At 48.1% G+C, this 14,172-nt stretch overlaps 1 protein-coding gene across 2 annotated transcripts; it reads left to right on the top strand.

Annotated features, from left to right (window-relative positions):
- Window positions 1-715: 715 nt before the first annotated feature.
- On the top strand, window positions 716-13,676 carry rgma (repulsive guidance molecule BMP co-receptor a). Of its 2 annotated transcripts, none has more exons than XM_080002077.1 (4): window positions 716-884; window positions 4,310-4,428; window positions 6,556-7,103; window positions 11,371-13,676. In XM_080002077.1, the coding sequence occupies exons 1-4, from the start codon at window positions 871-873 to the stop codon at window positions 12,082-12,084; spliced, it is 1,395 nt and encodes a 464-aa protein (XP_079858203.1). In that variant the 5' UTR covers window positions 716-870; the 3' UTR covers window positions 12,085-13,676. The 2 variants fall into 2 exon arrangements, with proteins under 2 accessions (XP_079858203.1, XP_079858202.1); XM_080002076.1 differs by having other exon boundaries at window positions 4,307-4,428.
- The last annotated feature ends 496 nt before the right edge of the window (window positions 13,677-14,172 follow it).

The following is a 14,172-nucleotide window of genomic DNA, read 5'->3' as shown; positions in this document are numbered from 1 at the left end:
TATATATATATACATATATTATTATTTTTTTATTTTTTATTTTTTATTTTTACCGTATTTACACACATAATTAAGATTAAATCGGTTTCATTGACCTGAACAATCCTAAAACTCCTGACAGTTCAATTAAAAAAAAACAACAACAACAATTAAATAAAAATGTAAAACGCTGATCCTGAACTTGCAGGCATGGTGTGTTTGACCTGAACCTCCTCCATTTCATTTGCATTTGGTGAAGTGGGACAAACCCAAACTTGTGCGTGTTTTCCCCCTTTTGTCCGCACGGAGCTCGCCGGAAGCCAACGGGTGTCAGGGGGGTTTTGGGGGATCCCTCGGCTGCGTCCTGCAGAGCCAATCAGCATCATTGTCTCCTTCACACTTTCCCAACGAGCCGCTGCACATTCCCAACACCAGGACCCGGAGCAGCAGCAGCAGCCGCAGCCGCAGCAGCAGCAGCAGCAGCAGCAGCAGCAGCAGCAGCTTCACACCGCTCATCTCTGGGTTTTGAGCAAAGAAAGAAAACAAAACACACACACGCACGCACGCACGCACGCACGCGAGCGCGCACACACACACACACACGCGCGCACACACACACGCACACACAAAATGTTTCCACCTTCTCCTCCTCTGCGGATTCGGGGGAAGTAGTGGACTGGTTGAGGGAAATATTAAATGGCAGAGAGGCTTTTCTAGCCGCGGGAGTCCAGGGCAGACCCCAAGTCTCTGTCATTGCAGAGCCTTCGTGTGCGGAGCCGCTTCTTCCGTGCAAATGCCAAAAGGGAGAAGCACCATGTCACTAGTCCGAGTGTTTTTTGGGGAGATCTGAGGAGTGCTTCCCGCAGGACGCGCGCAAGTCGCCAGGAGCCCATGCAGTCCCAACGGTTGGTGTATTTTAAAATGCATTTAAAAAAAACATGCATTATAATAACTCATGCATGCCAATATATATATATATATATATATAACTCATGCATGCCAAAAAATAACAAACAAACAACAACAAAAAAACCTTTTGCTGCATGGCTTTCAGTTTGACTGCGGCCAAAATGGTCCTGATTCAACTGTTAAAGTTCTCACCAAGACGGATCATCTTAATTATAAGTATTATTATTATAATTATTATTAGTATTTGACTATTGGTGCCAATCTGATGCATAACTGAAGTACATTGTGTGAAAGCTGATTGATGTGTGACTTAGTTCTCTCTGCAAAATGATAATAATGGATCATGTGAACATATACGTTTAAATATAGATGGGATGTGAAGTCCTACATTATAATATTTATTCATCCCGTACAGACACATCCCATAAATACTTATAGTTATACACCATGCTGCCACTCAGCCGCACTGTCACAGCCCTTTCAATTTGATTTGTCCTGTGCGTAGAGTCGCGTTTTGGATGTTCTTTATAATTTCATATATTTCGATTTCCTTTTTCCTCTATTTTGTGGAGCTTATTTTTATTTTTTATTTTTTTTTACCATACTAATTGCCTGATTGACAACGCACCAAATCCTCCCCGTTGTAATCCTGATTCAGATCGTGACATTAAGTGAAATCCCGTATGGACCATGTTTAAGCTCCACATCAGAACGCGCTGGGGCTGACGACCCATGTTTGGAAGCCTCCTGGTGCTGAGTGGCAGCACGGTGCTGTGCATCTGCCACACGGATCAGCCTCATCGCAGGGCTGCCTCAATTAGGGTTCGCACACTTGTCCTTTCCAAATGGCAGCTTCACTCCTCCTAAATGTCTGCAAAGCCATGTGCCCGTGTGTCAGAACCACATTTTCATTTTTATTTTGCATTAGAGATCATAACAAAGCGCCATCTGTTGGAAGAGAACATCAACCCCCGACAGATGTCTGGGTTTTTTTGTTGTTGTTTTTTTGCAGCGTTTAATGAAGTTGTGCGAAATTCGTCTTTCACATTATGTCAAGCAAAAATGCCATAATCTGTCTGCTGTGGTGAAAACGGTCATACCCCAAAACAGCCGTCTGGTCTGACAAGGGGTAGGCCTACACCAGCGGTTCTCAACCTGGGGTGCGCGGACCCACCAGGGGTCGCTCTTCAGCTTCCAGGGGGTCCTCAGCAAAACGATTAACCTAGAAATGTCAATTTATCATATTTATCAACTTATCATAGTTTCACTGTTATCTTCCTGACTATAGGACAGGCGTGGAGACTTGGGCTAAATTATATCCAACAGTATAAATCTCGTCAGATGGGTCCGTTTCCTCATGTGTTTCTGATCTAGATCTAGATCCCCAAGTGAGATGGACAAAGCCATTTTTTCTTTGCAATTTCATTCTCATTCTCTTTTTGTTGCACGACAATACTTATAATTAAGTGTAATAATTTCACTGTGAGATATAGTGCTTATAACAGGCTGTAAACACATTATTTTTACATTAAAATGACATTCTGACAAGGCCATTAGAGTCAAATACTTACATATTAGAGATGTCTCTGAAAATCAAAGTCATTTTTTTTTAAATCATAGTGGTTTACGTTACATGACATGAATGGAGATTATAACACAGTGGAAGTATAAGCCTATTATCTTATCAGACGACCAATGACGTACACACAATCCCACTGAGATATGATTGGAGCAACGGCTGAAAGGGGGAGTGGGAGACGTCGAATCTCAACATCTACAAATTCTTATTGCTAGTGTATGTGCTGATGTCCTATCAGAACTCAGATGTCATTTTAACTTTAGACGTGCTAAATAACATAACCAAAGGTCTTTCCAAGCATCATGTCGTCAATGGCCAATATATAGTTTCTACCACTCATCCAGTTAAATCATTGCGGCCTTTCCTCTGAGATTTATTTTGACACACATACTGTAAAAGTGTTCGGTTAGAATCGATACCCCAATCGACATGAATGTTTAATTTTTCAGTCCTTTAACTCAAAAAAATGCAACTTGACACAGCCTGGCACTAGTTCAATTCCATTTCAGTGTAATGCACGGTTAGTCGCCCTACTCCAGTTTTGAGTCCATTGAGACCATTTACACCCAGATAGGCTATTTTGGAAATGCTGGGATCATTTTTGCAGCCGTCAAACACTCACATTTCATTGTTGTTGATATTTGCTGCTCATGCTCGTATTAGAAATGCGTAGGCCGGCTGTCTTTCGAGTTAAAAGGTTTTCTAAAGCGAAGTTCTAGGAAAATCTTGGCAACTCAAACTATTCTGGCATTAGAAACCACCGTGTGGATTATTGGAGACTCCCAGGGGTTCCCAACATATCGATGCTGTGCCTGTAAATCCCGATAACTGTTGTGTGGATTGCAAAATGATGCTACAGACATATTACTTTAATCTTAAAGCCCACCTCACATCGAATGCGTAATCCTATCCGACAGCGGGATCCTTCCCCTAGTGGCCGCTATCGATAGTGAATATGACATCCGAGGTTAACGTTGAGAGCGTCATTATTTTATGTGCGTGAATTGTTTTCTTAGTTCAAAGCCCAGTTCCAATAAAAAACGAAACTTGTCGCATTAGTTTGTAGAATTTGAACGCGTCCCGGACAAGGACTCTCCGCAGGGATTAAAGAACTTCCGGTTTATTCTTGTCGTTTGTTTCAGTGTGAAGCAGGGTTGAATCTTGCTGACAAGAACAACAAATACAACAACAACAACAACAACAACAAAATTAATTAATTAATTAGTCGATTCATTCATTCGTCCATTAGTTCGTTCATTCGTTAATCCGTTCATTCACTCGTTCATTTTTTTAAATTTCTTCATTGTTGAAGGTGTGTGTCTATTTTTGCTGTGGAAAAAAACAAGTACAACAAACAACAAACAACAAAAAAAACCCCCAACAAACAGGAGCACTGCTGAGGACCCCCATGCAACGCCTTCGGGGAACCCCGAGGGGGCCGCGGACCCCCGTTTGCGTTACACCCGAGAAGGTGTAATTTGAAGCTGTGAAGGGGGCGGGGTTAAGGGCAGAGCGGGCGCCCCTGATTGGCTCAACGGCACCTACTTGACACTCCCTCCACAAAAAAAAAAAAAAAATAAATCTGGTGGAAACAAAAAAAAACCCAAAAAGGGGCCAGGATCGACCCCCCCCCCTTTACCCCAACCCTGCCCGGGACCGGACCCGGGACAGAAGTTAGAACCGCGCCACCGGGGGAAAAAAGGACGTTTTGTCCGAGCCCCAAACCGCAGCGAGGCCCACGCGAGGAGGGGCGCGGAGCCCGGTCCAGATCCCTGCGCCGCGCACTTGTCGCGAACCACCCCCCTGTGTTTATGTACCCTTCCGCACGGTGCTCCGAAGCAGGGCGAGGAGCGACGCCGCCACGGCCCGGGCTGCATGGATGGTAATGGGGCATGGAGCGGGGCTATCTGCGCTTCAAGTGTGCAACGTTATCGCCGCCATCCTCTCGCTGCTTCCAACCGGTAAGTTCCCAAAGAGGGAGAGAGAGAGAGAGAGAGAGAACACCCGAATATTCAACACATGTATATCAACAGCGCATCCCTTTTTGTTTTGTCTTGTTTTGTTTTGTTTTGTCTTGTTTTGTTTTGTTTTGTCGTGTTTTGCTTAATGGACCCAAATGGTCACGTCAGTAAGACCGCACCAAACTTTGGATGGATGCACGGGGCGCCGCTTTTAAGTTTCCCAAACAAGTTGTAATAGGAGCTGTAGCGCAGTCAGTATGCTGTTTGAATTATTATTATTATCATTATTATTATTATTATTATTGATGTATTTCCATTTTAACGCCGTTTGGCCCGGACGTCTGTTTTCTTTTTGAGTCAAGTGTGAAAACGGAAGCGTCCCCGCGCTGTTTGTCTCTGAAGTGTGCGGGCGTCAAACCGCAGCGACGCAGCGATGTGTCACCGGCTGGAGATGCGCAGATGGACGAGGACGCGTCCCCCCCCCTCGACAGGCGGGGATGTGGGTTCGGAAACACCGGCTCGATACAGCCGGAGAGCGGCGCCGAGCCGGCGCGAGTCCCGCGGGTGGAGGCTCCACGGGGACGCGTCCGCGGAAAGTCGAGGCTCATCTTCGGACGTTACCGAAGGGTCTTCACGACCGAGACGCGCCCGTGTGACAGAGGCCGCAGCGCCTTTCCAATCGTTGTTTTTACGACGCGGATGGGTGCTCATCAATACTCCTGATTGATAATTTATGGATAAAATCAAGTGTAGTCATTTAACGGGGCTGAGCGCCTGGTAAATCACAGACGAGGGATCCTGAATCAGCCTTCTAACAGATCCAGTCCCTGATTTATCTTTCTTCTTATTCTTATTTTTTGCTTCGACTTGCTTTTGATGTACAGGTTATAAATACAAATCCTGATATATTCTATTTATCTATCTATTTAGTGTATTATTTTGTAATGCAGTGGGGGTGTTGCTAAAAGGTGATTATATTTTCTCGTCGTCTATTTGGAAAACGTACTAAAGTGCAGCAACTTTTACTTTGAAAGGCAAGGGTTGAACTCTAATGACAAAAGTAAACATATCTAACCCACGTCTTCAAGCTGAAACAGAGATGGGAGAACGCGGCGGGTCCCGCTCCTGAGAATGACAAACTCTGCGGCGTTTGTTTTTGCCAGGCGAGATGTTCGAGGAAGAAAGAAAAAAAGCATTTCTTGTGCTTTAGAATAAACAAATGACCCCGTATCAGTTTTAAAGCAGATGAGGAAACGGCGCCTCCTCCACGCCCTCCGTCTGTTCTCTCAATCCAAACACAAACCCGTCCCGCCCTCTCGTGCACACCTTGGCATGTACTTTTCTGTCCGTCACTCGGTCTGTCACATTCTTCGATTTCCCGTGTTTGCCTTGACGCTAGAACAAAAACAAATTTAAAAATCCGTCGATGCAGACTGAGAGAGGCATTCCCGCGCGGATCCAGTCAGTGGCGGGAGCAGGTCTGCGGCGTTCTTTTCGCGTCTGATGATCTTTTATCCCCTTCCGTCGACCAAATACAACAAGGATAACGTTCCCTCTTCCCGAGAAGCACCTTCTTGTTTCCCTCGTGACTCTCCCTCTCTCAGCACGTCGGTGAATGCGTGGCTCTCCTCGTGGCCGCGGCGGCACAACCTCCAGGTTCTGCTCGCGTGGAGGAAGCTCTTCCTGGCATTTTTGAAAAGCGTCACTTTCCATGTGCCTTTATGGTTTCCTGCCAAGTGTGTATTGTCCACTACACAGTGTACTGTCCAGCACGCCGGCACTCTGGTTGAGCAAACCCAAGGGGTGGAACGGTGGTCATGGTACATGTTGATGGTTTCCTTTTGTTCCTGTTTAGGCCTTCTCCAATGCAGTATTAAAACGTCCTATTCTACCAGATAAAAGTATCCGTGTTAAGCTGGAACACGAAACTTTTCAGGGACAAGGAACGAGGAAATTTATGATTTTTTATTTCATTCTTTATTTACAACTGATCGATTACACATACACACAAAGCTTCCCCCATTGACCTTGGAAATAGTCAATCAGAGTAGGAAAATCAGTGTCTGATCTTAAATATCATCCAGTCTTTGGTAGATGAGTCCTTAAACTGTCCCCCCTCCTCCGCAGCGAGTCTGCAGTGTAAGATCCTGAAGTGCAACTCTCAGTTCTGGGCGTCCACGTCGAGCTCGGCGCTGGAGGCGGAGTTCTGCGCGGCGCTGCGTGCGTACAACGGCTGCGTGCGGCAGACGGCGCGCACCTGCCGCGGCGACCTGACCTACCACTCGGCGCAGCACGGCATCGAGGACCTGATGAGCCAGCACAACTGCTCCAAGGACGGCCCCACGCCGCCGCCGCCCCGCGTCCGCGCGCCGCCTCCGCCCCCCAACCCCAACCTCCAGCCCCGCCAGCCCCCGCCCGTCCCGCCCGACAGCCAGGAGCGCTCCGACGGCCCCGAGGTGTGCCACTATGAGCGCAGCCTCCCCCGCAACGCCGCCACGCCCCCCAACTACACCCACTGCGGGTTCTTCGGGGACCCGCACCTGCGCACCTTCGGGGACGAGTTCCAGACGTGCAGGGTGGAGGGCGCCTGGCCGCTCATCCACAACAAGTACCTGTCGGTGCAGGTGACCAACACGCCGGTGGTGCCGGGGTCGCTGGCCACTGCCACCAGCAAGGTGAGGGGCGACGTGGGCTTCATGTGCATGGGGACTTTTTCATGATTTGTGATTAATTCTTTATTTAATTTGAAGACAAACACATACAAAGCTCAATAAAGAAAAGAACAACTAGCAAAATACGCTCTTGACAAGAGACAAGATAATAGTTGGACAAGTAGTTAAGTCAGTAAATCTTTATTTATATCGCACATTTTAAAACATACTATTATGTTTACGGGCGCCACGAGTAACACAAAAGCAACACAATTGAAGAAAATGAAAACCAGACACAGTGGGCATAAAATATTGAATAAAATAAATGAATCAAAGAAGACAGAGGATATAACATAACAAAACAACAGAAGAGAAAAAAAATAACTGAATAACAGATTCATTACAAAAAAAAAAAACGCCAAAACGACCCCAAGGGCCTCAACGTGTCATAGTTTCGCCCCGAACACTGTGTGTAAATGCAGCTTTGTAACGAGCTGTTGTCCCACCGCCCTGTCCCCTCACCTCACGCCGACAGTTCACTGCACTTCCTGCCATTTTTCAACCTATCGTTCCCCTCCGTCAGCGCCCCGTGAGGTATCTGCTCCACCTTCTCATTAAAATCAGTTTGACTCTTGATTTCACAATTGCATTAAAGCTAATTATGTTATCCTAATATAAGAATAGCCGTGGGAATTTACTGGGTTCCATCTCATAGATCTTGATAAGCTTTTTATTAATGATATGCCGGTGCTATTACAGCGGTATTACGTCAAATGTTTTCACTGTGGACTGATGTGTGGCCTACTTTCTACGGTGGATTCCATATCATTATCTTAGAAAGTCAATTTAACAGTGTTGTTCCAGCAAAGTGTTTCGGCCCTGCGGCGTTTATAATTTAGAATGTTTTGTTTTATTGTATGCTACACTGGGAGCCTTGAATGTCTCTGTTTTTTTAAACTGTCTCCGGTGAAACTTTCAGAAGTATTTGTAGTCCAAGGGTAGAGTTCACTTCCAATCCATCCACCCCCCCCCCCCCCGGTCCTGTTCCTCTGCAAAGCCCCGAAACAGAAATATAAAAGGACTTTGTGCTTAATTACACATTGGAGAGCGCAGGCTGTAATTTTCTATAATCAAGCGCTTAATGAAGCTTTATTTGGCATTGAAGACATTAAAGCGCCATTAAAGTAATGGTATTTTGATATTGCCGTTCTTTGAAGCAAATTCAACGACTTTGTAAGATCCCGATCTGGGACAAAAGAAGGAAAAGTTCTGCAGCTAATGACACCTGAGCAAACAAAGCCGCCGCTGGAAATAGACGGGACTTAGCAGAGTCCTGCGCCGGTATGTGGCTCCCAGCGCGGCCGCCAGACGAGGCTTTAAAGGCAGGAACACCTTCACTCTCGGGGCTTCTCGGCGCTGGAACCGCACCAACACAATGGTCAAATTCAGAAATGGATATGTGCAGGAGGTGGTAGCGGCGATTAAATGGAGATCAAACAGAAACCCCTTCAGAGGAAGATGTGAAACCGGCGGACGTGCCCAAGACGCGTCTGCTGAGCTCATTTCGTTTTTTCGGAGGCGCATTTATCTTCCCGGAAGATGTGTCTGAAGGAGAAAGAAACAGATTAGCTGCTAAGCGTGAGAAGGTGAACATGGCCCTCGGAATACAAACATGTTGCGGTGACCCCAAAAGCCAGCATCCTAGACGACGTACTGCTCAGTTCGAGTCACCGACTCTGGTTTGGTTTCCGTTTTTTTTTTTTTTTGTTTGTTTGTTTGTTTTTTACTTGGAATCAGTGTGGTAAAATGCTCTTTCCTTATCGTGCATGCACAGGAGGCCTTGGAGCGTCATGTTATCGGCTCCACAAAAAAAACCTCTCGTCTGCGTCCAGGTGAAACCAAACTCCTGCAGAAGTGACCGGTCCCTTTTTTTTTTTTCCTCCTTTTTTTTTTTAATTAGCCACAGAGAATTTCCCCCCATTCTGGCGGGACGCCACTCCCTGGAGCACGGTTCGGGGTTCACATGCAGGTTTTCCAGCGCGATGAATGGACGGTCTTTGTGTCTGCAAACTGAGGCCTGATTTAACATGGCTGAGATTGGTGTTTTTTGAGGGCGTTTACCTTGGCCTCCCCCCGCGTGGAGCTGCAGCTGAAACGCGACACTGGGGTGGGATGGTGGCGGCGGCGGCGGGGGCAGATAGCGCAAACTTGTTCTAAATGCAACAGCACAAAGACCCCCCCTCTCTGGTTCGTAAGTAAAGACGCCGCCGCAGCCTTGGAGGCGTCCAGTGCATCGGTCATCTGCGGGAAGAGGAGGTCTTCTTCTTCTTCTTCTTCTTCTTCTTCTTCTTCTTCTTCTTCTTCCCAAACGGGACAATCAATGGTGTTCACCGATCGCCGGACGTCAGACGTTCGCGAGGCTGTTGATCTGTTGATGACTGGTTTTAACGTTGCCGGCCACGCCCGTGCACGCCATTTCCGGCAGAACCTGTTGAAATGTAGAAACCCACATACAAAGTGGATGTGGTGGCTTTTGATTTAATGTCTGAATTACTTGGGGAAAACGAGCCAAACGTGTGAACCGCAACGTGAACCATCGCAGTGATGACGTAAGAGTCTGGTATCAGCGAGGACTGGACCCTGGCATTGAATCCACACTTCACACACACATCCAAACTTGTTGTTGTTGGAGTGTTCCTGATTGGAGTGTGGAGGTTACTGAGTGCTGTGATCCAGATGAGCAGCGTCAGCCTGCAGATGGACACCTTATCTTTAATAATAACCCTCATGTCAAGAGCAACCAGTGAAGATCATCTCAGAGCAGTTGGACTCAGCAGGAAGCTGCGGTGTGACTGCTTCTGATGTCAACCGTCAGCGCTGCCGTCACGGGTTCACGTCCCGGGTTCTCCACCCGAGCCACCGCGGTCGGAGGTTCCTGCGATGGGAGGGGGCGGCTGCAGCCGTTGGGACTCGGTGGCTCCAGGAGTTAAGCCTCTGGACGAGAGCGTTGCGTTTGCCGACGTGACGGTTTGATTCCCGAGTGAATTTTTTTTCAGCAAGTTTAAATATAAATATTGAAAATAAATGATTTGATCACGTTTGGGTGCAGGGGAAGCATTTTAACCAGGTTTGGGATTTTTTTTTGTTCCACTATAACAGGATGTAACTTAACTTCACTATGGACGCCCTCTGAGAAACCACCTTTTTGGAGGAATCCTTTACAGTGGAGTCTCCAAAATGGCCTCAGGGCTGTCAGAAGTCTCCTTTTCTGACCTGTCCACCTCCCGAGGATCTAGTCCCCCTTTATTCCCCCCCTTCTCTCGTGGTGCTGCTTTTTCCTACAGAAGGTTTAGTTGTGACTGTGACAAAACGTACTGATCCATGACCAACCCTGTTTTACCGCATCGCAGGAACTTTTTCCTAGTTCTAAAACCCTTTGGAGGAGCCCTCCTTTTTTTTTGTGTGCGTGTGTCCACGCTGCAGGAACTAGGAACGTTGGTAGTTCTTAGAACCCCGTTCTCGAGGGACTCTTTTAGCTGCCGCTCCAGGGCGCTGACTGTAACCGGCACGAGAGGAACCTTCCGTGACGTACGTCCACGGTGGTTGGTCCAGACCGGAGCTCCCCACTTCCTGGTTCCCCTCTGGTAGCCCCCAGAACTCTTTGGTCCGAAAACGCCTTCAATGTCATGTGATGAGTTGTCGTCGTCCGCACGGTCGCGCCCGCTTGAACAGGGCTGTTATTTTGGCTCACGTGGTTCTATTTTACCCAAAGTTAGCAAATGATACCCAGATTCCTCTGGATGAGATTCCTGTGTATTTGACAGAAAGACGAGGCAGGCACCTGCATGCGGACAATGTTGGAAGCTCTGAAGCCTCAAGATTTCGGCAGGAACAGGATTGCATGCTAGAGGCGTGTCTTTAATCGCTGTGTGTGTGTGTGTGTGTGTGTGTGTGTCTGTGTGTGTGTGTGTGTGTGTATATACATATATATATATTTAATCAATATATATATATATATATATATACAGCGATTAAAAACACGCCTTTAGCATGTAATGCTGTTCCAGTTCCTATATATATATATATATATATATACACACATACACACACTGTACACACACACACAGCTGATCCCAAGCACATCTCTGTGCCCATTCAGGCTAAAAACCAAACAAAGAACCCTGGTAAAAAGGGCGCCGTGCACATGAGGGGCAGGCGCTCGGGCTCAGCCCCCTCTGCACCGGCCTGTTTTGCCGCCTGCCGCTCATTTCTCCTTTCTCTCCTTCCAAAGCTGACCATCATCTTTAAGAACTTCCAGGAGTGTGTGGACCAGAAGACATACCACGCCGAGACAGACGAGCTGCCCGCGGCCTTTGCGGACGGGTCGAAGAACGGCGGCGAGCGGCACGGCGCCAACACGCTGCGCGTGGTGGAGCGGGTCACCGGGCAGCACGTGGAGATCCAGGCCCGCTACATCGGCACCACCATCGTGGTGCGGCAGGTGGGCCGCTACCTCACCTTCGCCGTGCGGATGCCCGAGGAGGTGGTGAACTCGGTGGAGGAGGAGGACGACAACCAGGACCTGTACCTGTGCCTCCACGGCTGCCCCGCCAACCAGCGCATCGACTTCAGGACGATCAGGGCCCGGGCGGCCGAGGCTCCCGGGAGGGGCCGGGCCCGGGGCGGGACCCAGGCCCACGGCTTTACCTACCAGTCCGCCAAGGCCAAGTGCAAGGAGCGCCTCCCGGTGGAGGACCTGTACTTCCAGTCCTGTGTCTTCGACCTTCTCTCCTCCGGGGACATCAACTTCACCATGGCGGCGTTCTACGCCTTCGAGGACGTGAAGATGCTCCACTCCAACAGCGACAGGTTCCACATCTTCGAGCGCGACGTCTTCACGGGGAGCGCGGCGCCGGCGGCCACGCCCTCACCACCTGTCCTCCTCCTCCTCCTCCTCCTCCTGGCCGCCCTGCCGTGGATCCAGTGTTCCTCTTCCCACCTGTAGCTCCTCCCTGGACGTGTCTTCCTGTTCTTTTTCCGCGAGAGGGTGTCCAAAAAGTACCGTCACTGTATTGTAGGTCAGGTGACAGAGCCGGAGCAGAGCGAGGAGGGCGTCGGTCCAGCCTCCACCACCACCGCGACTCCACAGCCGCGACTCCACGACTCTTCTTTGTGATGTCGTGACTGACCCTTGAGCCCTCCTTGCTCCAACCAATCATCACCATCATCGTCATCATCGTCATCATCTGATCTTTGATGGATGGAGCGATGGGGGAGCGAGGACCCAGCTCACCCCAAAGCCCTGGATCTCCAGGAGGAAAACCTTCAGCTTCTCAGCAGGACGAGGTGGAGGTCTCCTGAGGCGGGAGGAGGAGGAGGAGGAGAAGGAGGAGGAGGCTGTAGCTCATATACGTAGAGCTCCAGGAGAACCCGAGAGGGGTCTTTGTTAAACCCATGACGACACACCAGCACCACCAGCAGCAGCAGCTCCTCCTCCTCCTCCTCCACCTTGGACGGGTTTCCTCCGTCTGGGGAAAGCACAAATCTTTTGTAGAACAAACGATTCCAGAGCAGCGTCTCCAGTCGCCTGCTTTAGTCATTAAGAGTTCAGTGTGTGTGTGTGTGTGTGTGTGTGTGTGTGTGTGAGTGAGTGTGTGTGTGTGTGTGTGTGTGTGCGTGCGTGCGTGTTGCCATGTCGGTTGCTTGTGTCCTTCGTGTCCTTTTTGTCGTTTCTGAAATGAACAAACCTTTCCGCGTCACAGACGTTTGGATGCAGCGCGGGCTTCGAACGGGCCCTGTGGCCCCGTGGCCGCTGAGAAATGGACTCAAGGGGCCAAAAAAAAGAGCGGTGGGCGGGGGCCGACGTCTCACTTTAGTCTCGTTGTGGCGGCGACGTTTGGGGGACGTGAGATTCCCTTGGGTCGACTGTAGCAAGCGAGCGAAGGAGGAACCCGGATGAGAGCTGGTAGAACCCTGACGGGCGGGCGCTGGAGCCGTGCGGAGAGAACACCCGATCTCCGCTGAAGGACGACCCCCCGAGCCTCCACCGCCTTCCGTCGCTCTCAATTGTGCGTTTGTCGTCTCTGCGGAAAATGGTATTTAATTGGTGAGCGGTGCGGCGCCGCAGGGACCTGGGATGCGGTAGCCGCCGAACGCCTCTCCTTGTTGCGTTTGTTGTCAGGATGAAAAGGCAGTTTCAAGTTGAACTCGGCCCCTCGGCCGTCGCGTCGTCGTCGTCGTCGTCCTTCTCGTCGTCCTGAATCTTGATACCGTTACATTTCGTGCAGGAGTTTTATCGTAAACATTTTTACACTGAAGTACTTGGCAGAGCTTACTACTGCTATGGGAATACGTATTAGTGCAGTTTGACGGGGGGGAAAAAACAAAACACAAAGCAGTAAAACAAAATGATTGTAATGTTTAATCTTGTGTTAATAGATGTAATTCATATTGTGACTTTATAAGTATATGGTTCTACATGTGTTAGTGTGACCGTGTGTGTGTGTGTGTGTGTATATATATATATATATATATATATATATATATATATATATATATATATATATATATTGTGAATTGGTTGAGTTCAGTTCGTGTTTCGCCAGTTGTGTTGAACTTCTTTTTTACTAGTTTTTGTGTATGAACAATGTTTTGGTGAATGTGAACCTTTTGATATTAAAAGGGATTTTGCAAAAACATGAACACCGCAAAAAAAAAAAACAGAAAAAGAAAATGCAACTTTACGAGCGTCGCTCACCCGACCTGTTGTATAGTTCTGTGAAGAAACTCCATCACCCAAATCTAAAAAGCATAAATGCAGTCAAAAAATTAAAAAAGGGAATGTAATAAGTAGAAGCAACCTTTGAGGTGTTCATGTTTTTGAGGTAAAAGCACTTTAAGTTTTGTTTTCTTTCATCTGTGTGATGTTAAAAAAAAAAAAAAAAGAGTTCATCATGAAAACACAGCCAAGTGGGACGTAAAAGTCGTAAAAGATCAAACTGTATGTAGAGCAGAAGTGGTGCCACGTGGGCAGCTGTTGATTATGTAAATTATTTATTGAATTAAAAACAAAATGTCTTGTTCGTCTCTCGTC

Source organism: Zeus faber, assembly GCF_960531495.2.
Source record: "Zeus faber genome assembly, chromosome: 6".
In the NCBI taxonomy this organism is placed as follows: Eukaryota; Metazoa; Chordata; class Actinopteri; order Zeiformes; family Zeidae; genus Zeus; species Zeus faber.
Note: the sequence above shows the minus strand (reverse complement) of the source record. Positions and strands in the feature narration are given on the sequence as shown.